Source organism: Strix aluco, chromosome 4 (genome assembly GCF_031877795.1).
Source record: "Strix aluco isolate bStrAlu1 chromosome 4, bStrAlu1.hap1, whole genome shotgun sequence".
NCBI classification, from domain to species: domain Eukaryota; kingdom Metazoa; phylum Chordata; class Aves; order Strigiformes; family Strigidae; genus Strix; species Strix aluco.
In genome coordinates, this window is record NC_133934.1 from 58,329,614 (window position 1) to 58,353,287 (window position 23,674).

At 40.0% G+C, this 23,674-nt stretch overlaps 1 protein-coding gene across 2 annotated transcripts in view; it reads right to left on the bottom strand.

Annotated features, from left to right (window-relative positions):
• Window positions 1–21,584, bottom strand: part of PAPSS1 (3'-phosphoadenosine 5'-phosphosulfate synthase 1) — a 50,337-nt gene extending 28,753 nt beyond the window's left edge. Inside the window, exons 1-5 of one of the 2 annotated variants that reach the window (XM_074823240.1) lie at window positions 21,351–21,584; window positions 14,323–14,437; window positions 9,584–9,819; window positions 8,090–8,228; window positions 5,908–6,026 (exon numbers count right to left, since the gene is read on the bottom strand). In XM_074823240.1, coding sequence (XP_074679341.1) covers window positions 5,908–6,026; window positions 8,090–8,228; window positions 9,584–9,819; window positions 14,323–14,437; window positions 21,351–21,410 — 669 coding nt within the window. In that variant the 5' untranslated portion in view covers window positions 21,411–21,584. Of the gene's footprint in view, window positions 1–5,907; window positions 6,027–8,089; window positions 8,229–9,583; window positions 9,820–14,322; window positions 14,438–15,562; window positions 15,582–21,350 lie in introns of those variants that run through there. The other variant, XM_074823241.1, reaches the window with a different exon arrangement.
• Window positions 21,585–23,674: the final 2,090 nt, after the last annotated feature.

A 23,674-nucleotide genomic window follows, 5' to 3' on the forward strand; every position in this document is an offset into this window, starting at 1 on the left:
AGGGAAAACTGAAAAGTGCAATGACAGCCATGATCTTAACAGAGAGAGGTACGATTTTCTGGACTGAAGAACTCTTCTCTGCCTATCAGTTGTGTTCTATCATGTTTTAAATTTGTTTGGGCTATAGAAACACTTCTCCTCTTGTGCCAACAAGAGAAGTTTCTGACCCCAGCCATTCACTATTTCTCCTAAATGTGTAAAGAAACCTTTTACACATTTGTTTTTGTCAAAACATGTCATGCTTAGTTTACATACTACACCTATATCAACCTAAATCATTTTGACCATAAACATCCAGAAAACACTCATAACAAACCTATCAGTCAGCAGATCTATCTGGATGAAGGGATGATATGAAGGGATGAATGAGCCAGTGAGACTCACGTCTTTTTATTCCTGCAGTCATTTTATCTCCCTTGAGGGAACTGGGGTTGTTTAATCTGGAGAAGAGGAGGCTGAGGGGAGACCTCATTGCCCTCTACAACTACCTGAAAGGAGGTTGCAGAGAGCTGGGGATGAGTCTCTTGAACCAAGTAATACGTGATAGGACAAGAGGGAATGGCCTCAAGTTGTGCCAGGGAAGGTTTAGGCTGGATATTAGGAAGTATTTCTTTACAGAACGGGTTGTTAGGTGTTGGAATGGGCTGCCCAGGGAGGTGGTGGAGTCCCCATCCCTGGAGGTGTTTAAGAGTCGGGTTGACATAGCGCTGAGGGATATGGTGTAGTTGGGAACTGTTAATGTTGGGTTGATGGTTGGACTGGATGATCTTCAAGGTCTTTTCCAACCTAGACAATTCTGTGATTCTGTGGATTATTGTTGCCTAACCTGAGTCTCAGCAAGTAACACAGAATGGCTCTGAACCAAAACACTGTCTGTGCCTTTTCCCAGAATACAGAAGTTAGAAACAATAGAAGAAAGCAGAAGAAATAAGTAACAAAAATGACACTATCACAGTATTTAATGATTACACAATTCAACGTAACAAGCACATTCTTTAATAATAACTCTAAATTTATACATGCTTTTTTACCTACTTGAGCTACTGAAATCTATGTCTATAACATTCAGTAGTATATTTTCAGAACAACCACAACCAAAGCACACATACCTCAACAATAGGAAATCCACAACTTAAAATACGAGAAGTTCTGCTTACTTTCTTAAGCATGAGAAGAAATCAATGTTTTATTGATGTGGGAATTACAGAAGTTGAATACTAAGGTGTATTTTTTAAGTTATACTTAAAAGCTTATACTGGTTTCTGCTCACTGTCTTACATCTTTACTACTGTGCTTAAATCTTCACTATAACAGTATAAAACTAATAGTATAACCCTGCATATCCTTTACACAGAATGTGGGTTTTTTCCCCAGCTTCTCACAAAATAACTATTAGCCTCATCACAGAAGCACGGAGGGGTCTCTAGAGGTCACCTAGTGCAGCCTTCTGCTCAGCTTCCTACTCCTGGTCCCAGTACAGCAAGCTGCTCAGCAACTTGGCCAATCAAGTTTTTAATATCTCCAAGGATGCAGCATCCACAAACTCTCAGGGCAACTTGTTCTAATATTTGATCATCCTTATAATGAAAGGGGTTTTTTTACCCTATGTCTAGTTTGAATTTCCCATGTTTCACCTCATGTTTGTTTCCCCTCATCCTATCCATGTGCACCTCTAAGAAAACTCTTCAGTCTTCTTCATATCCTCCCACTGGGGTGCTAGAAACAGGAACAAGACCTCTTTTAGCCTTCTCTTCTCTAGGATGAACAAGTTCAGTTTCCATCAGCCTCTCCTTGTATGATGACGTGTTCCAGCCCCCAACCATCTTGGTGGCCTTCTGCTCAACTCACTCTAGTACATCAATGTCTGTCCTTCTACTGGCTGAGGGAGAAGGGCACAAACCTGGACATGGTATCCAGATATGGTCTCAAGTGCCACATAAACCAGCAGAATTTCTTCTTTTGACCTGCTATTACAGTACATTGTGCAGTTGGCCTTCTTTGCTGCATGGGAACATGTTTTCATATATTGACAAATGTTTTTATAATGCTGAACAATTTATTTCAATTCTCTTGTATCCTTCATATGTCTTTGGAAGAGATACTTTATCATCAAAAAGGTGAGTTATTCTACATATTCAGCATATATCAAAGTTAAAAGGTAGGTATGCTGCAAGTTAATGTCATTGTACTGTATTTCATACAAATGCTTACTTCCAGCGTTATAAACCATTTATAAAATCTCCATGGTCTGCACTTTGTCTTATGAATACCAGTTAGTCCCACCCAATCACCTTTTGCTGTAGGTGTTTGGTTTGAACACTGTGTCCAAACAAATAGCAATTGTATTCGTACAAATTTTCTGCTAAAATTATTTTGAAAGCAGAGGATCAGAAACAAAGCAGCTAGATATCATCAATTGTGTCAAATATACTCTACTGAGTGTCTAATTTACAGTCAAATAATGAAAAAGTGGGCTGAAGACCTGTAATGCCTGCTCTAAATGAATATTACGGATAATAAAAATTCTAAGCTCCCATGTTGGCAAGTTACTCAATACAAAGATGTTTTGGAGCCTGCTGTAATTCATGTTGATGACCAAGGTGATCACACACAGTATTCTTTATTATCAAATTTCTGATAAGTGAATGAGGAACTAGACAAGATTGAGAACTTTGCTCCAGAGAGAATCATTGTATTGTTACAGTGATAGCTACAGTATAATTTGAGGTTAACAAACAAAAAAAAGCCAAACAAAAAAACCCCCAACTACAACAGGTGTACAGAACAGCAGAATCCATTTCTATATATTTTCCAGAAACCACCAGCCTCAGGCTTCACATCTTAAAAAGTGACTGACCTTATAAACCACAACAACAAAGAACATCCCCTAACTTCTACTTTGCTCCAAATTCTCACCACTCCAAAATAAAGAATTTGAATATGATTGCAGAGAATTGTGTGAATATAGCTAGGAAATCAGTACTATGAGATACCATAAGGACCACCTTCCCAAATACAAGTATAATGCTAAGCTTAGATAAGAACTTGGCTGTAACTGTTGGGGGATAGGTGGGAGATGGAAGAAGGGACAGAAAGTTCATACACTCACTGTGGACTGATCTAGAGAGTAGCAGAAGTGCATAATCAGACTGCTGTTTGGGGAGTGGTATTTGCAGACCCAGTGGAAGTTGATGTCCTTAAGAACGGGACTTTTACACAAAGGTAGTTAAAAGTTTAAAGTTACTTGCTGGAAAAGCAACTCTTTCCTTGTATACTTTTGCACTTCCTTAACAATAAAGGTGGCATTCCTGAGCTATGACTTCTTCAGAAAATATTTTCCGAGCTAAATATTAAACTTATTCCATAGTAAGGAAATACAAACTTTGTGCAAGGGACTAGATCAGCTATGTTTGTTGACAGGAAAAACAAGAAAGAAAACAATGAAATTTTTACAGCCAAACACCTGTACCGGGCTTGTCTGACTCCACTGGAAAATACCAGCAGATTGAAAGCCAAGTTTATCAAACTCAAAAGCCATGGAAGCCTTTCTGCCTGGAGAAAAAAAAAAAAAAAAAAAAAAAAAAAAAGTGTACAAGAACTGATTTGTATAGTACTGAAAGCAACTGGGAAAAAAAAGGAATTTTTCACATGACTCAGACTCAGTAGCTTTAGGAGATACCTGTCAGTACCTTGCATTCTAAGTCCCTAAAAGGAATTTTGAAGTATCAGTTGTATTTACATGCAAAAAAACCAAACCACGTGACCCTCAAAACGAAGTTATACCACACAAGACCTTCCTAAATTCAACAGCTGCTTATTACTCCTATTTCTGTGTGGTCACCTCCCTTTTTTGTTCCACAAAGGATCAAACATATTTTTGGAAAAGACCTGATAAATTTGTTTCAGAGTTCTTTTCAAATACTATGAAAAATTTTAAGAACTAAATAATTGCACTTACCTATAAAAGAGCAATGTTTCAAATTCTTGGTTAATACATACACGTGTGTATATCTGTCTCAACACACATTTATACAGTTCCAGCTGTCTTCTATTTACTGCCATTTTTGTCTGAACTAGTATAAAAACAGTCCTCAAAATTCAAGGATTACCAATACTTTGAGTGGACTTCTTCCCAAAGTTTTTCATAGCTATTGAAACAAAACAAACATTCCAAATTATTTTTAACGCTGCTGATCTATGGTCTTTTTCTTCACTAATCACAATGGATTATTAAAGAACACCACAGACACAGCTTTTTCCAGCTAAAGGAAACCTACAGAAATCATATTCTCAAGATATCGCTGCATTAATATGGCCTGAGAAAAGACATGCCTGTTGAACCATGCCTTGGTTTCATTGTCTCTCATTAATGCAAGCAACCACTGAGATATCCTGGCATTCATGATACTGTTGTCTACAAAAAAAGGAAAAAATGCTAAATGTGTCTTAAGCAAAGGACAGAGCAAAGCTGACTGGGTCAGGAGCCCGCATTCAACACTGTGTACCAAGTGTACTAATGCAAGACTTTGAGGATCACTATTTTGGCACACGTGACATTGACTTCTATAATTATGAAATGTACTGAATTGTTCTGAGAAGGATGCGCACGGCCTCCTACAGTCAGGAACTGCCACCTCCCATAGGTAGGACTGCTATCAAGTGCTCTCCTTTTTTCTTCCAAAAAATATTCAGGTGAGCATTAGCATAAAAATCTAGAATTCTGCTGTGGTTTTCTGCCCAGTCTTACTTCCTGAGCAACCTTGAGCAAGCCAGTGACCTATTATTTAAATTTTCAAGAAAACTCTGTTACATGAGCTCTACTGGCACAGAGGGTTAAAATTAATTCCATGCGTAATGAGGTCTTTTCCTTGTACCAACTTCACCACTTGGTGAAACTTTACTTAAGCTATTGCTTACACCCTAAATTTCCAGAACATCCACCTCATATAAAAACATGAATAATTGTCTAGTAAAGTATCTGAATTAAAATAATTGTCTGAAACGTCATCCCACTACCCACTGACTATAGATAAGAATGTAAGGAGACATTTCTTCAACATGAAGATTAGCAAATTCTGGGGGTATGGTTTCAAGACGATAAACACATCTCATGGCTGCCTTCACTTTTAGTGAGTTTTGTGCTTGGGGTTTTTTGTCTGTTTTGTTTTCTGTGGGTGGTTTACTGGGGTTTTTGTTTCTTTGTGGGTTTTTTTTGTTTGGTTGGGGTTTTTTTTAGGTTGGGTAATGAGCTGAATCCATTTATCAGACAACAGAAGGAGGTCCAGAGGCTTGAAAAGGGGTGGCGTAGATTGCAGGCATGAATGAGAAAAGAGACCTACCTTTCCAGAAGCTATGAACCATTAACTCAACTCACATGTCAAGAAGATCAGCTTCCTGAACTGGTCATTACACAGTTGCAGGACCACTTTTACTAGTGCAAGAAAAACAGTGGAAACAAGGGAAACCAAACACAACCACAGCAGCCCCTATTTAAGACAGCTCAGATCACTTGTGTAAGTGCAACCCTGTCACTTCACATCTGCAGTTTATGTTAACTTGTACACTATGGAGACAAAGTAAAAAATTTCAGACTCTTAAAAATGCTAGCATTCATCATTGGCTCTGTAACAACTGACACAGCCTTCTCTCCCTTCCAGTTATCAGTTATGATAATATAAGTTAATTTCCCACTTGTCCAAATCTTATTTCACTTAGAGATCAATCTTGTTGCAATGTTTAGGCTTAAAAAGGAAACCCACAACAGGACAAGTTTAAAAGCCAGAATTTAAAGATGTATAAGCCTTTAACTCTTAAAAACTTTCTTCACTTTTCCCAGCACATACATTAAGATTCCAGGCACAAATGCTTTGAAAAAAGTTACTAAGATATATCCGCATTTCTGCTCACCCTCTCTTGAAGAAGTTCCACAACTTGTTGTATACAATCATTCACATCACAGGAATCAGTTTTCAGCACAAGCTCTGGGGCTTCCGGTTTTTCATACTCAGAGTCAATCCCAGTAAATCCTACAGAACACAAGACAAAAATCTTAAGTGACTTTTTCCAAAAGATGACTCAATTTTAACACCATTCATAGTTTTCTAGATATAAACCAACACAACAGGCAAGAGCACAGAGTTTTAGCTTCCTTAAGACAGGATTTTCTAGGGAAATCAACACGTTTTTTTCTTTATTATACCACCTGCTAATCCTACTACATGACTGCAAACCTCAGCATTCTGCATCACATACATATCACATCTTTGTTGGTGAAGTTATTTGATTTATACTGTGAATGAAGAAAGGAGCACTGGCAGAAGAACTGTGCACATGAACCCAGAGTTAGTCATCCATCAGCTGTCCTTCATTATTAGCTGTGATTGATGGGGTTTTTTTGAACTCAAAACCTGATGTTGAACAACCAATATATATGTAAATTTACACTCATGCCACCAAGCAGTACTCTGAAGAGTAAGGAATTCCAACACCTATTACCTTAGTTTAGCTAATATACCCATCTTAAGATAGCTGTTAATGTAAGGTAGATGTGTGTGTTTATTATAGTTATAGTAACTATCGTCACAGACTGTACAAGCTACCAGTGAAACTCGTTCTGGCCTACTTTGCTAGCAATCTACTTTGAAACAGAGAAGATTCTGACTGACCATGCATAAACAGGAAGGAAAAAATCAAGCCCGAAGGCAAAACATGTAAGCACAAGTCAGATCTGCAGCAGAAATATCAGCTGGGCTACAGCAACTGAACAACTGCATCTGCAAACGTTAAAACTCAAGTTTTTCACTTCAGACTTAAATACCCAAAATTAGTAGCTTCATTCCCCATCTAAGAAAAAGGTCAATTGCTGCAGTACCCCATGTAAGAAAGGCTGGTATGTGTTCCAAAAACCGTATACTTGTATCTGACTACCGGAATAGGAATAGGCGGCAAAGAAAGTGTCCCATTACCATTGCCAGAGAAAAAGATAACAGTTGCTGACATTCCTTGTGAACAAGCAAGTTCATTTCATTTTCATGCTTTATATCTCAGATAGGTCATAAGATACAGCCACTGCTAGACCTCCTTGTAGCTTACTCAGGAACTGTATACCTCACTACTGCTTCTAAAGTAACACGATTTCATTATGGGGCTTGTAAAAATAACAACATATTAAGGAAGTGCTACAGCACAAATAAGGATTCCGTACAGAACTATATCTTTGTATCACGCCATCTCAAGCCATCTTGCTTTGATTCTGAACAAACCTTAGTTCAGCCTTATTTATTCCTGATCTTCACATGATATATTTAGTAGTACTAGAAGTATCAAACCACCAGTAACATGGAATGTTTTAGATTTCTTGACTTTTATATCACTTTTGATTAATGGTGAGTTCATCATTACAGCATCTGCAAACTCAGCCCCTGAAAGTGATTACTTTAAAAACTGCTTTGTTTCTTAATGCAGATAAAAAAGCGCTATCATCAACCTCTGCAAAATATAACACAGAGCAAAGAAGCACTTGAAACAATACTTGCAATGAGTGATCAGATATTTAAGCTTTTTTTATTGCAGCCTCTACTTAAGTCTTGATCTGAAGCTGGGGACAGGAAATAATTTTCACGGGCACCAGCACAGAACCCTAATTTCAAAATAAAAGTTAGTCTCTTCAGAAGTGTTCTTAATGGTCTTCCCAGAAAGACAGTGATCATGCTTTTAGGAAGAAGTTAGTAACCCTTATTAATGCAATTCTTCAGACTTTACACAGAATCAGGCTCTTTAACTACTCAATGTACACACAAAGGAGATACAGACTAATCCTCAATCATAAGAGCTTGCAATAGAAACCATGTACTCTGCTCAAGGTTTCTCTATGTAAGGATAGCTGCTATTGCCCTTTTACTGTCCTATGCATTTAACTAGCCGTTGCACAAGCTAGAAGCTGATCCCAATTTTCTGCTTGGTCCTGTCCCCAGACCATGCTGCTTTTAAGGCTGGTAGACTCACAGACTTGAGCACATCCACTTATGTAGAGTCAAATTACACCAGTGTTTCATTTAGGTAGAAAGGATGTGACCACATCTAGGTTCACCTTTAATTTCTCCAGCCCTGGCTTTCTTATAAAGTCCTTTAACATCTCTCTGCTCACAGACATGTAATGGAGCATCCACAAATACTTCAAAAAAAGGCAAACTTGCCCCTTCATGAATTCGTCTGGCATTATTACGATCCTGAAAGAAAACAGAAAAAAACCTAAAAGATTGATTGCACCCACATATTGTTATTGTCTTTCTGCTTTCAAAGTTTACTTTGAAGAAGCTGATAGCAAAATGCAAACAACTTTTCAAAGTTTGAAAAAAGAACGATGATTTGATCAACTGATGCCCTGCAAGCTACATCAGTTTGGCTACAGTTCATCACATGGTAAAAGCTGACATGAAAATCTGAGATATTTTGTAATTAACCTGATCTATTAAAAATAAATCAAAACTAAACAAACCCAGACATAGAGTGCAGAATTTTCTATACCTGCCCCTATCTTCAGATTTATATCCCCAACAGTTACATCTGCCTAGTGCACTAAAGTCAGAGGAGGTATTACCTGCCGCTCCTGATATGACCACCCTTCTCTCCAGAGCACCAGATTTCTCTACATTCTTTAATCTGACAAGACTTGCATACTCCAAATATTATTTTACTTGTGTGGCTTGCCAAGCATTGAAACGATTGGTGAATTTCATTGAGAGAACAAAAAACTTTCAAAAAATCCACTAAACCCATCTCTCACTATGGTTATTTTTCCTCATATCTAAAGGCTTCTGTTTTACTGCAGGATCTTGAGTTCCCCAAAACTTTATCAGAAGAACTGTTTGTACCACTCTAACCAAAGAAATAACATCTTCTAATTCTGTGAAATGTCCGAGCTATGGCCCCTCTGTCATTCTTCAAGATACTTAGTGTTCACACACCCTTTTTGTCTCTCCCATCCGTGTTCTCATACACAGATGAAAAAAGTCTTCACAAAACAATGTGAACATGGATTTAGGTTAATTTTCAATATTATCTAATGTCATGTTGCATACACAGCATGAAATAAAGTGAAAAGAACTATGGGCAATTAAAACACTTTTCCCTTAAGCCACTTGGTAAAATACAGCTCATGTCATTCATTCACTGAAGGCAAAGTTGCTTTTAAAAACAATTTAACTATGTCTTCAGGTTAAGTGCATACCTAGTCTTCATATTTATAACATACTGGAAGCTACATGGATCAAATAAGTTATCGTAATTTTAAGACTTTCTTGGGGTATCATTTGGGTTTGGTTCCTAATATTAGATTAATAATTCTGCCTAATAGACTGAAGGACAGTTCCAGTTATAGGACTAATGTAAGCTTTTTTTATATTTAATATTAATGTTTCTGAAATTTGAGTAACTGTCTCTAGAAAGCACAAATGTCATAAAAAAACAGGCAAGCATTTGACTCTGGCTAAGTTCAGTGAGGGATTCCTATAACTAAAGTTCTGAGTGACATTTGGCATTTCATATTTTCCCTTTACTTTATCTAGACGGTTTTGACATTTACCTGAGTATAAGGAGAGATGAAACTAGTAATGCACACCAAACCAGCGTCTGCAAACAGTTTAGCAACCTCGGCAATACGACGGACATTTTCTTCTCTATCTTCTGGTGTGAAACCCAGATTCTTATTAAGGCCTTGGCGAATATTGTCACCATCCAATGTGTAGCATGGAATGCCATGGCATACTAAATACTCCTCCAGTGCCATGCTTACTGTAGTCTTCCCAGCACCAGACAGACCTAGAATATCCAATAATAATGTAAGTATATAAGCATAGAAACAAGTTAGGGCAAACTGTAGTACATGTACCACTGCTAGTATAAAAAACCCAAAGTGACAGGCATCAGCAGCAATGGCTTTAAGAGATGCTTACCTGCAATATAAGCCAAGTGCCTTTTACAGAGACAATACGTACAGGGAGAGTAAGGAACAAAGTGACATGTGCAATTAGAAGCAGATAAGAGAGTTTGGCCTTGAGAGCTGCTGCCACTCATAGAGGTGGTGCACATTGCCCAGTGCTGCTGCTGGCAGTTGTCACTACCTGAGCAAATTAAATTCAGAAACCCAACACAGAGTTAAGATGTTATGTTTACATCAGATGAGGAAGATCTCACACTGAAGCGAATTTCAGTCAACAAAAGAAATGGAATCAGACCAGACCACATTCTGTTCTTACTCCTTGCAGAATAACAGCACTGAATTAAACAACATAGACACAACAAAACTCACTCACTCAAGACACACACAGCAGTCATGCTCCACTAACCAGAGCGCGTAAGCAACAAGCGAAGACAATTTTAATATTAAACTTGGGTCCAGTTCAGAATCTTCAGCAACAACCTTTAAACAATTGAGAAGTCTTGCTAGCACTAAAAAGTATGTTGCTTGCTTTAAGTTGGAAGTATATTTAAATAATTCTGCAGACTGGATTTCAGGAGTTTATCTGGAGCACATGCTTCAGCTTATACAGAGCAATCAATGCCTAAACAGGACACAAATGTAAATCTTCGTAAGATGACATTAATTCTTCGAGTAAGAAAAAAAAATAAGGGTAACGGGAGTCTACAAAAAATAGCACTAGTGGGTGAAGAAAAATGTTTTGATCTTTATTAGTGGTGGTTAAGATCTATTCTGACTTTCAGAGAAAGAAATAAAAAAAAGAAATCATCACACAGAACAGCAGTTTGGTATTACTTCTAAGACCTTTACAGCAAAGGATGTTAACCATGCTAACAAGCATGCGCTAAGAAAACACAAAGTGCAAAGGAAAGCTTGACACCTGCAATATTAGGGTAATTTAAAGAAGAGGAGTCATTGCATTGCACCACACTCCTTCACTCAATTTAATCTCCAGAAGATGCAGAGCAGTCTACTGAAAACATAAGAATATGTGTGTGCCAGGACAAGTCCTACATAAGACCTTAAGCCAACACCTCTCTCTAAAGAAAAGTCCCCGCATCCATCTCTCAGACTTGGTTTGGCTTATACTCAAAACTCTCCAAAAAATGGTGTCGTGAATAATGACTTATCATCATCTATAAAAATTATCTACATTTTCTTGGACAACTCAGATTTCTGTGTCAATGCTTACCTGTCTACTTTGAAAAGAGCAACAGCTATATGTTATGACTTAGGCCAGAACCAGCTTCCAAAAATGGAGGCCCTGCTCTCTTGCCTTCCTCTCTCTCCACTCACACCATCCTACCTCTGTTATTCCACCTCTGGTGCCCATTAGTCAACTCAGTTTGCTAACTTTTTTTTTTTGGCCCCCTCTTTTTTTCCTTTGTGTGTGTGTAGGCTGTATTAAGTTCATTGATGATTTATCAAGTTGAATCAGCTCATGATAGGGCTGGCAAGCACTACAGCTTGTGCAAAGCAAGAGAATGAAAGCAAGGCTGGAAATAGAACAGTCTTCTTTTGGCAGCAATTAAGTACACCCCCATCCTAGAAAATAAGCATGGCAGTCCAAATTAAGATTTCAGCAACTTCATTTACTTCTCATTGATGCAGTCTTCGCCTTGCAATTTTTGTCCCCACATCAAGCTTGCTATTCACTCAAATGCTCCAGCTTTTCACACATCATTTGGTCTCCAGTATGTAATGAAATGCAGAAGTTAAGGTTATATAATAATGAATTTTAAAAACAGCTTTTGAGCTGACAAGTCTTTAAAATAACTTACACTCTCAAAATTGCATATTATTTTATACATGAAAGTAATGCTTTTCCATATTTTTGTTTTTTACTAGGACCCTCTGAATCGACAGCACAAGGCATTCATTAGAATTTAGCTCTCAAATAAATCTTAGCTTAAAAATGAAAAGTGATCTCTGAAATAACTTTTCGTATGCTCCCACCCTATAAGTGCTGATGATGTGAGAGAATCTTGAAGGGAGTATACCATCATTTCAGCTTTTATTCTAAAACCTAGCAGTTCTGAAGACTCATGTTTGCACAATTCTAGAATGGGTAGTATCGCTTACTTCAATACCTACAGTCATTTCGCTCCCTAACATTAGTGCTCAAACATCTTCAGTAACCTAGCCTCTGCAACACACTCTTCTTACAGCCTTCCTACTTTTCTGTATTCTACAACCACACTTCTTCCTCCTGAAAAAAAAGGAAATTGGGCATCATGATTACATTTGTTTAAAAAGAATGATGACTAGTCTGTTGGGTTTGTGTGTGTGGCAGTGTTTTCATAGCAGCGGAGGGGCTACAGAGGTGGCTCCTGTGAGAAGCTTCTCAAAGCTCTCTGGGCTCCAAGTCGGATCCATTTCTGGCCAAGAATGAGCCCAATTGCAATGGCAGCCACGTCTCTGTGATAATGTATTTGAGAAGTGGAACCTGAGAGGAGAAGGAGTGTGAGGGAAATACCTATGCAAGCACCAAGGTCACTTGAAGGAGGGGGGGGAGGTGCCAGAGCAGCCCATGGTGAGAGGGCAGACTGTGACCCTGCAGCCCGTGGAGGTCCATGGTGGAGCAGATGCCCACCTGCAGCCCATGGAGGACCCCACGCCAGAGCAGGTGACTGCACCTGAAGAAGGCCGGGACTCTGTGGGAAGCCTGTACTGGGGCAGTCTGTTGCTGGGAAGGCTGCAACAAACCCACGCTGGAGCAGTTCATGAAGAGCTGCAGCCTGTGGGAAAGATTCATGTCAGAGAAAGTTCGTGGAGGACTGTCTCCCACGAGAGGGATGCCACACTAGAGCAGGGGAAGAGTGTGAGGAGTCCTCCCCCTGAGGAAGAAGGAGCAGCAGAAACAATGTGTGAAGAACTGACCACAACACCCATTCCCTGTCCCCCTGTGTCGCTGGGGGTGGGGGAGAAGATAAGAGAAATCAGGAGCAAAGCTGAGCCCAGGAAGTAGGGAGGTGGGGAGGGAAGGTGTTTTTAAGATGTGGTTGTATTTCTCACTGTCCTACTCTGATTGCAAATTAAGCAGTTCTGATGTTTAAATTAAATTGATGTTCTTCTTTTTCTTCCCCTAACAAGTCTGTCTTTTGCCTATGACCATAACCAGTGAGTCATCCCTTCCTGCCCTTGTCTCAGTCTCCAAGCCTTTTGTTTTATTTTCTTCTCCCCATTCCTGAGGAGGAAGGAGTGAGCGAGCAGATTCGTGGTGCTCAGTTGCTCTCTGGGCTTAAACCATGACAGCTGGAAAATGTTGCTGTGTAAGTAACTGAGAAAATATTTTTATTATGACCTTTTTCAAAAGGATATTAATGAATTACCAGGAGAAAGGAATGGCAGCATACCAGATCATTTGAGCATTGAGAGACAGGCTAGAGCTACATGACAGAAATATGGAGAGAAATGGCTCCATTCTTTTACAAAAGAAATACATAACAGCAAGCTACTGTATCAAATCTGTTTGGAATGGCTCTCAGCAATTTGTTATCAACTACTGTTTTACCTTTCACACATGTTCATTAATACTAAGTGAAAACAAATTTTACTTAGTGTAGGAAGCTTTTCTAACACTCTGTGAAGGTCTTTTGTATCACAATACAACAGTGCTCTAAATAGTTTACAAACTAATTAAATAACACATTTTGTTATATTTATTTTTTATTTGCAGTTTTAACTGAAAAGTAACTCCAAATGAAATATGTTAAAGCTTCCAAGAACTTTGAAAGACAGAAGAAAACAAATCCCCTCACAGTTATGAAACAAAGCTGTCTTTCAGAATTTACTTACCCTCTCTTTTTGCAATTAAAACAATTCGGTGAAAAAAAAAAAAAACGTGCTGATTTAAAAAATAAATCCCAGTACGCATTGCCTCAATATGCTAGTGCTGTCCAAAGGGATAGGCTTATGTTGAAATGTTATTTCAACCCAAGGAGACAAGAACATTCCAAAGAAAAGAGACCTTTACAGAAAATATTCAGAAACACAGACTGAAAAAAAGTTAGGTTTCATTTGATAATAGGTAAAATGGACAGTAAGAGCTAAAATTGGTTAAAACACCAAAAAAAACCCCATGCACTCCAAAACTCAACTGGAATTAAGCAGTGGACAGTGCCAAATAAACAATGCTCCTACAGCACTGAACAAAATACATTCTCAAGTTACTGTCTGCCCAGAGCAATCTCTTGCTAGTCTACCTAAAACTAGTAATAAAATTGCATCAAGGTCTTAGATTCTACAATCATTCAACTTTGCGTGAAAAAAGGAGCTACAGCTAAGTAGCTTTTCAGAAGAGTAACTAAAGCAAAAAGATTCTCAGAAATCCGTGACTGTACCTGTTAACCAGACTGTGCATCCACGAAAACCACTTCTTGTTCCTACCACCTGGCCTCTCTTATTCCTGCTGACATGATGAGCTTGGTAGGTAACATTGGTTGCCCTCTGCATTCCCTGTAAAGGAAGAAGTTGAATAGGTCTTTCTTTAACTTTTGAAAGGGTAAGCTGACAAAGCACACTAAAACTTATTCACAGGCACAAAGAAAGACTTGGAGACAGACCAATGGAAGTAAAAACAATACCAAATCTACCAGCTGCAGCATAGATCAAAGGACACAAAGGAAATTAGAAAAGCCATAGCAACCCACATCCCTCTTGCTCCTTCTGTGAAACTTGGGATTGCCAGGTTAGTCAACTACTACTCTCAAATACAACTTAAGAAAAATCCGCTATAAAAATAGAGATGAACTGCTAGACTTGATGTCTATTCAAATAATTTAAATCTAAGACAATCAAATGGATTCTCTCTCTCTGAGCTAAAGGTTTCTGCCATAAAACAGCCAAACATTGGCTCATTTTTAACTCTTAAGAGGCCTTTTCATTGCAAAATATGCATGTCTGGTCCAACTTTCAGTTCAGCAGACACATCTCCAAACCACTCTGTCTTTACTTAGACTTCAGTCTTCAGAACTGAGACTGTTATCATATATTCTGAGTGTTAAAAGAAAGTACTATTTCTAAGCAACTTTTAAAATAAATTCTTTAATAAGATGGGATTTTTGAAATATAATTTTAATTAAAACAAAGCTGGTTACAGACTTTCTTTAAACTATTCATCATCATTAGCTGCTGTACAAATATCTTTGGTAAGATGACACTGTTGTGAAACATTTCACAACTTAAGGTGAGGGAACCCACGGGAAGATCAGCCTCAGCATTCCCTTAAGCTTTAATGGTACCTAGTTATATGAACTTTATTCATAAAAGATCAAGACCTTAGATAACCAGACAGAGCATGAACAATCAAACTGAAGAGAAGGCTTAAAAAAAAAAGGGGGGGGGAGGGGGGGGAATTAGTGGTATATGTAATGCTGCTTTGACCTCTTGCTCACATATTGCAAAATATTTGCAATATCTTCTCTTTCATCATTGTATCAGTGCTAGCTGGAAAGGAAAGCATTTAATGACATTTAATAAAAAAGAAAGAAGGGAGGATATACATCTATGGAGTACAGAGAGCTGTTCATAGTTTTAGAAAGACACACCACAAAGTAGGCTTAACAGAAAAATGGTATGCACCTGTGGCTTCAAGGACTGCTGCTACACCATCCTTCTGTAGAACAATACTTCAAAAGTTTAACTGTAACTTCATTGGAAGTTATGAATTTGTGTGATTGTATGTCCTCACTTCCATACACAGCTGGGCTCATAGTTAATACAAACAGAAACTCAAGGTAGGGACAGATGTTCAAGTTTTTAAATACAACAACCCCATAATTCAGTGGTGAGAATCCAGCATCTAAAATTAGATGAAGACTAAATGCCAGCCTGTAAGAAACTACCACCTGCAAACATGTTATAACCACACAAAATTAAATTATACTTGCTGATAGTGTTATCTTCAAATAATTTATCTCCTAAAACACAGCTGTTTTGCACACGAAGTCAGTGCAATACAGCTAACTAAACCAGAAGTCAGAATCAAAAAATTAAAGTATTTTCTTACAGTAGAAACAATTATGTACTACATAAAACTGGAGATCTCAGCAAGCAAATACATAAACCGAGCAATTAAAAAACAACAAAAATAATTTAAGTATTTAGCCTTCAATTAAAAGAAAGATATACTGTGGATAATGAACGTAAACAGCAATTCAAATGAATACATTAATAGGAACATTCTTTCTCATTAATTCCAGTTGTACTGTATTGTACCAGGCACTGGATAAACAGAAGCCAGTCTCAAAGCACAGCTCCCGTGCCACTGTCTCAGTAAGCTCTTTTACATTAAAACATGAAAACACACATTCTGCTTTTGACTCCTGGCAATTAATCTATTATCAGAATCAAATACTTTGGAAGTCAAATGTCTCATCCAAGGAGACTTCTTCCAGTCCATATTCAGTAAATTACACCAATTTTCTTTGTTTGCAAAGCTGCAATGAAACTGATCAGGGCATTGCACTAGGCTTACCAAACACATGAAACCCTGAGGAAGCAGGCAAGATTCTTAAAACAATGAAAAAGACAAAACTTTAAAAAAGAAAAACCAAAAAAGCATTAACAGCTTAGCAGAGATGACAAATCACAGCAATGAGAAGGCCAACAGACTGCTAGAGTACAAGGCACACAAGTGCAACAGAGCATCCAACAAGCTCAGTGGTGGGACAATAATCCATCTGTAGTTCAGAAGCAGGCATCTAAGACTAAAGGTTAGAGTGCCCAAACAGTCTGCATGCATTGAAAAACACACCAATCTCCATCAGCCCCACCTTTTATGTGCACATACACACAAGCAAGACAGGCCAGTACTATGCCTGGGCAAAGTAGTAGCAAAGTCCTCCTTATCTTCCAGTAGAAAACAGCTTTCTATAGAGGTGCTCTAAAGAGTTAATAATTTAGCAAATCATTCTCTCTTGCTAATAAAAAAAAAAGAAGAAAAAAGAAAAAAACAACTAGCAATGCTTCCTAATCATGTTCACTTTGCTACTAGATGATTCACTACCACCACTGAGCAACAAAAGCTGAACATTGGATCCTCAGCAACCTAAGTTTTTAATTATCATCTCAAATATACTCACTTACTACAAATATTGATGTGGCACAGAAAAATACTCAGGAGCAGAATTCAGTGGCACACATTGGCTGTGCTCTTAAATTATTTAGCCAGTCTTCAAATCCCTGTACATAAAATTTTATGAGTATCAATTGATGAAATTAAATGGCCATCGAAAACAAGAGCAGAAACAAAGAACCATCGTTTCCTTTTACACTATATCAAAGCACTGCTCACCTTGGAGATCCATATTATCAATATTAAAAGAAGGGAAACATAAGAAAATGAATAACACAAAAACTCAGTGTGATGAGCAAGTACTCTTTAAAAAAGCTATTTTAAACTTAACCTAATTACATTCACTATAATAGCCACTACTGAAAGGACATACTAGATTTTTGTAAAGGGGCTAATGAAAAAAAAAGGGCATTAATCTCAAAGGTCTATTTAGCTGCTTTTTTTACAAACATCAGAAATTTCCTCTGAGTCACCCACAAAAATATTTTTCACCCCATGTTACACTTTAAGTGCTTCTGCACTACTTATACAAACACTGCATTTTAATATTTTCCCTCCTAGTCACCATGTCAAATAGAAATAATGCTCCAGTCCAGTGTGCTTCATTATAACAGTATTGTCAGCTGAGAAGGCCAATATATCCTTCTTTTCTTCTCCCCTGCTATGCTGATTTGTTTATCACATGAAATCTGAAGTGCCATAATAGGCTAATATCTTTGTACCGAAGATAAAAAAAAACTTGGAGTATTAAAGCCTTTCACAGATGTGCACTGAAGAGCTGTAATGATATGAGAGCAAGGAAGGATGACACTGCAGCTTACTTTTTTGTCATAAAGGTAAACTTTTAGCTTTGCAGGTAGTTGACTGGCAAAATGAATACAGACATCTAAGAACTATGGGAACAGAAGAAAGAAGGAAGATGGGGACTAAAAGGAAATACTAACTCTGTCAATTTCTCTATGTAAAGATTTGCCAAGATAGACTTGACCCTATTTTTTTTCCTTATCTTATTCTTGATGTTTTGCCACATTGCAACTATATTGGGTTTTTTTGCCAAAGCCAAATCTATCGGGGCCAAACACTTTTGATGTAAGAACTCAGATCAGACATCCAGATGAAGAGCAGCAAATCCAAGTTGCAATGTCAAGATCAGAAGACAGCAAAAGCTTATTGCTTAATTGTTTTGTAGTTAACAGATCTCTACACCAGCATAAATTGAATTTGTTCTTCATTACTTCAAAGCAACAATGAAGCACTGTGCTTCTACAGTCACTTTACATAAAATTTTAACTTTTCACAAAGCAAGACCTCTGGGGTAGGAAGTAAAGCTTTCAACGGCAAGCAGAGAGTCCCCAAGCTGCAGCACCAACTTGAAACAGCTTTGAGGTTGGAAGCATCAGGAAAGAACTGTGTAAAGAACAGGCATGGATCCTATACAAACCTTACACACTCAAGAAGCTGTGACTAATTCCATATTCTTCTGCTCCAAGATGACAGCGTTGATTCCCCAAGCTAACAACAGCAACACATCCAGCATCACCTCTGAAATGCAGTCTTACCTTTAATGTCCTTCCCATTTCCCAGTCATCTCAGATACTTTCTAGGCCATTTGCTAACTTGCTCACCACGTGCCTCTTATAAGCCAGGGATACCCCAATAACAACACATTTTTATGACATTTATTCTTCAGCCCTGACAACTCAACCAAATGATAGGGGGGTTTTTTCCCTTCCAAACTGCTCTCCTCAATAGCCAAAAAGCGACTCAAGCAGACTCAACATTGCCCATTTTCTTTGTCTATATACAAAACAAGAACAGACATAGTTCCAACATAAAAATTTGACTACCACAGATGCTGAAATAACAGCACTTCACCTGAGTCTGTTTGTTCGCATATTTAGATGAGGTTTCAAGACCTGTTCACCATAAGAACTGCCAGGAATGCCTTCCAATAGCTACTTTCTCAAATTCTGGTTTGAAAATTTGTGCTTCAATTTGGACAACTGTGCTTGGGATAAAAAGGTAAGCCCAGAAATGATAGCTGAATAAAAAGATCTGTACAGTTATTAAAAAACTAACAATTCACCAATCCATATTCTGCCATTGCATTACATTTTCTCCCACTTACAGCAAAAATTCTTATTTTTATCCTCACAACTGCCCTCCAGAGCAGTTTGCCACAGTGATACTGATGCAATAAGGCATCTAAACACCTTCACATGTAGCACCACCCAATCTGCCAAATGCATGCTCTCCTCTGCCACAGACTAGCTCATCTTTGCCAGATGTTCTAATGCTGGGATAATTTCAAAAATCACAGCAGCAGAAAACAGCCAGAATCTTCTACAGTACTATGACACAAGCAACTCAGTGATAACCATACTATAAAGAGTGTATCTTCACTTGCCACCTGCTGCAGTAACAGCACGACCAAAAGCAAAGACAGCTTATTCACCAGGGTTGGAGCGGAGTCATTGGCTGGCATCAGAGGGAATGGACAAAAATGAAGCCAAAAATGCCTCTGCTGAATATGCTCTCAGAAACAAGAACTGGAGCAAGTTCTCATCAGAAGTCACCTGCAAAATGATGCAACACCTCAATCATGTTAGAAATTCGGGCTGCACTAAAGAAAGTGTTCCCCAAGTCTTCCTACCTAGTGTAATGGCAGTATTTGTGGCTATGTTGTGTGCTGCTGTGTAACTGGGGAGTTTGCTGTGCTCAGAGGTGGGCTTGGTGAGGGGATTTCCATAGACAGGGGTGTATTTTGAATAGTGTTGGAAGCCCAGAGAAAGTTTGGAAAGCAAGGCTCTGCCTACTCTCCTAGGGGCTGCCGATTCCATCAGGGTATAAGAGGTCACTTTGACTTTGCTCTCAGCTGAACAGATGCAGTCAGAAGTGCCAGAACATTTGTCTGTGGAGCATGTGAATCAGACGCATTTTTTTTCCCTGGTGAAGCTTGTTGGGTTATAAAGAGCACTTCAGCTGAGGTCTTCTGAAGAAAAAGGGAGAAGCGGAAGACTTCCTCTGCTTGCCACGTAACACAGAGGGGGTTGCTAATTTCAACTGAACTCAGCGAACAGTTAGTATCAGTTAACTTTTTTTTTAACAAATCCACCTTTGCTTTGCTTCTGACAAATCAAATGATACAGAGTAACTTTTGAATACACTTTGTTACACCCGCCCGTACATGATCTATTTCACTATCTTCCTAACTTCTGATTTTGCCTTTTCCTCATAGAAGTTGTAAGAATGTAACTTGCCAATTACTCTCTTATGTAAACAAGTTTGAACTTGCACACAGAGGAAGAGGCTTTGACAGGCACAACATCTACTGAACGCTCTTTAGTACAGTATCAACTTCCCAATTTTTCAGGCAACCGTGAGACTCTTTTCTTCTTTAATAGGTTTGTCATGTTAACAAGAAAGTTGTGACCTCTACTACTCACAGTAAGACTTCAGAGACTGTTTTACACTGTTACTTTCATATCAAATGTTTTCTGGATCTTATCTCTTGTCTGCTTCAGCTCAGCATTGTTTGAAAGAAATCATACTTTTTTTTTCATTTGTCTTGCATCATCAAAAGTATCAAATGTTCTCAAAGGCCTGCAATGTATCTTCTAAATAGCTGAATTTTGGTCTTCACTGTAAACCGATCTTCCCCCATCTTTATAGACAAGAATGAAGGCTTTGGATAGATTTTTTTTTAAAGCCCTGTCTCGACAGTTTTCCACATAACACCCGCCATACAAAGAACCTCAGTCTTTGGCCAACCCAGGTTTATGAATGGCCACATTGTACATCGCATTCTTAAGTCTTCCTTCTTCCAGATCGCTGGAAACTGAGGGCTCGCGACGGAAGGCACAGGAAGGAAACCCCCAGACCCTGGGTCCACTCCCCAGGCGCTTCCCGCCTTTCCCCGCAGGCAGCCCCCGCCTTCCCGAGGGCAGCGACGGAAAACCCGCACAGCGGTGCGGGGCGCAGCCGCTCTCCCCCCCCGCCCCGGGCCGCCCCCGCCAGGCTCCATGGCGACGTTCCCCTCAGGGAGCCCACGCGGCCGCTCCGCTAACGGTCTCTGCTGGCGGCGCTCGCCCTCCGCCCCGCATCCCTCCCCGCCCCGGGCGGGCGGCAGGGAGCGGCGCAGGGAGCTCCCCCGTCCCGGCGCCCGCTGCCGCCCACTGCCACATCACCACCGAGCCCGGCCGCGTCTTCCTTCCTTCCCTCTCCCCTCCTGGCCCTCCCCCCCCGCCCCGCTCCCCCACCTGCCCCCAGTCGCCCCGCTCCCCGCGGGCTCACCCAGCTCGGCACCCTGTTGCTCAGCTTGACTTTCTTGCACTGGCTCTCGGGCAGGTCCATGGCCGCGGGAGCAGAGAGAAAGGAGCGAGGCAGGAGGAGAAGGAGGAGGAGAAGAAGGAGAACGCGCCTTCCCCTCTGATGCTTGACGCGGATGAAGCCGCTGGCGCCGAGTGCGCGTCCCCGCCCGCGGCTTGGCCAAAGGTGGTGCAGGGAGGAGCCGCGGCCCGGAGGGAGGGAAGGGGGGGGGAGGTGGCGAGCGGAGGAGGGGGAGAGGAGCGCAGCCACGCGCGTGCGCCGCACCGCACCGCACCGCGCCGGAGGCGGCCACTTCCGCCAGCATGGCGGCGGCCCGCGCGCTGCTGCCCCCGGCGGGCGGCGGGGCCTGCCCGGCACTTCAGCGTTACGCGTGGACCGCGTTACCTCTTGCGGGCGATGCTTTGGATTGCAGAGTCAGGCCTGCTCGTTTGGAAACGAGGAAGACCGCAGCAGGAAGAGCCCGCTTGTCTGCTCCTGCTGCCAGGGTCCCTCAGCGGGCACCAGAAACCCAGGAGCCCCCCACCTTCTCCAGTTACCACAGAGGTGGAGGAGAGGCTGTTGTGCCCCTCAGGAAAAGTTGGGGAGGGGGACGAAGCGGCTGTCTCATTCGTCTGTGACAGGGGCAAGCTAAAGACATAGCCAAAGCACAGAGCACTCTTTCCTCTGCCTTTGAAGAAAGACAAGGCTTTGCTGCAAAGCTTTACCTGGGGGGCAATGAAACTCTTAAGGAGCAGCAGAGTGGGCACTGGTGGTGATGTAGTCATGAGAGACCTGAAAGGCAAGGATTATTTCAATTAAATCTCCCACTTTACAACGATTTCCCCAGCAAACAAAGCTAATCCTGTGCTGCGTTCTAGGAAACATCTCTTATTGTGAATTCAGAACCTGAAGTTCTTGGATTCTTACTTCCAGAAGGGAACTGCTTCAGCACTCGGGTGCTAATCTTAAAGTGGGGACGATGCCATACTAACAGAAGTTACATTTGCTGTATAAATATTAGTCCATTTATATTCATTCAAGGAAGAAATTGCTTTAGCACTTAAGTGCTAATCTTAAGGTGGAAATGGTGCTGTACTAACACAAGTTGCATTTACTGGAAAAATATTAGCCTATTTACAATCTGTAGATCGTTTGTTCTCTGACAGTTTAAACAGGAAATAAAAAGGCCCTCTTTGTGGATCAATGTTTACTCCTGCTATATCAGAAAGACATCCTTCCAAAGGTGTTGGTTTTAAAGTGTATTTTGAAATTCAGATTAAAAGCTTAAAATCCCTACACAAGGTAGATGACCTCTCTGAAATCAGGAAAATTAATTAGAAATGCTCTCAGGCAATTTGAAGGTCAGATTGAATTAATACAACATTAAGAAATACAACAATTTCAGTTATTTATTTAGGCTTGACTTGAATGACAACGCTGTACAGCATACTGCCCTGCAAGTAACCATTCAACAGATGCTCCCTGGCTGTATATGGACATTCTGACCATGACAAACAGTGACAGAGGCGCGGGGTCTGGGTTTTAATTAGCAAAATCTCTCACACAATGCTCTCCAAAGCATGGAAAGAGAACCAGCATCCTGCCGTGGAACAGTGAGTTGAGGGCTTCCCCCTGTTGACTATGCAGTTATGCCTAGAGCACACTTGGTTCACTGCGCCTTGCTCAACGTCGCTTTAGCTGGCCTAAGAGTAAGTCTAAACACTACATGCAATCACATTCTTTTTAAAATTCTACTGTTACTTGATACTGTTCATTCTGTGGTCTGAGAAACAATAGTGGGAAGACAGTAGTTTGCAAGAGTTGTAAATTAAATCAAAAAACACAGGCAGCCCACTTAACTATGCAGGTGAATTCTTGCAGGTACATTTGGCTCCCCTGTAATACTCACACACTGACTGGGAGCAAGACACACTGGATTTTTTTTAAATGGTCTCCACAGGACTTTTGCCTTGGTCAGCTGTTGGCCAGCAAGAAGTTCCATCCTATCGTGGGATTTTTTTTGCCAACTAGTTTCTAAAGAAACTGTGTTGGATTCTGATTTGAAGGTTGAGAAAATGAGTCTTTGAGCATAGGTCAAGATTTAGGGATCAGTATTTACAGTCTGGAATATCACAAGAGAAGAAAATGCAGTTGTATTAATCAAGATGGATGCACAGTACTGCCCAAACAGACTGAAGGCAGGGAGCTGCATGATTCCTTCCACAAAATACTGCAAAAAACCTGATGAATGGACCATATAATAGTGAAATCTGAAGTATAACTGCAAATATGAACGATGGTGGTCAGAC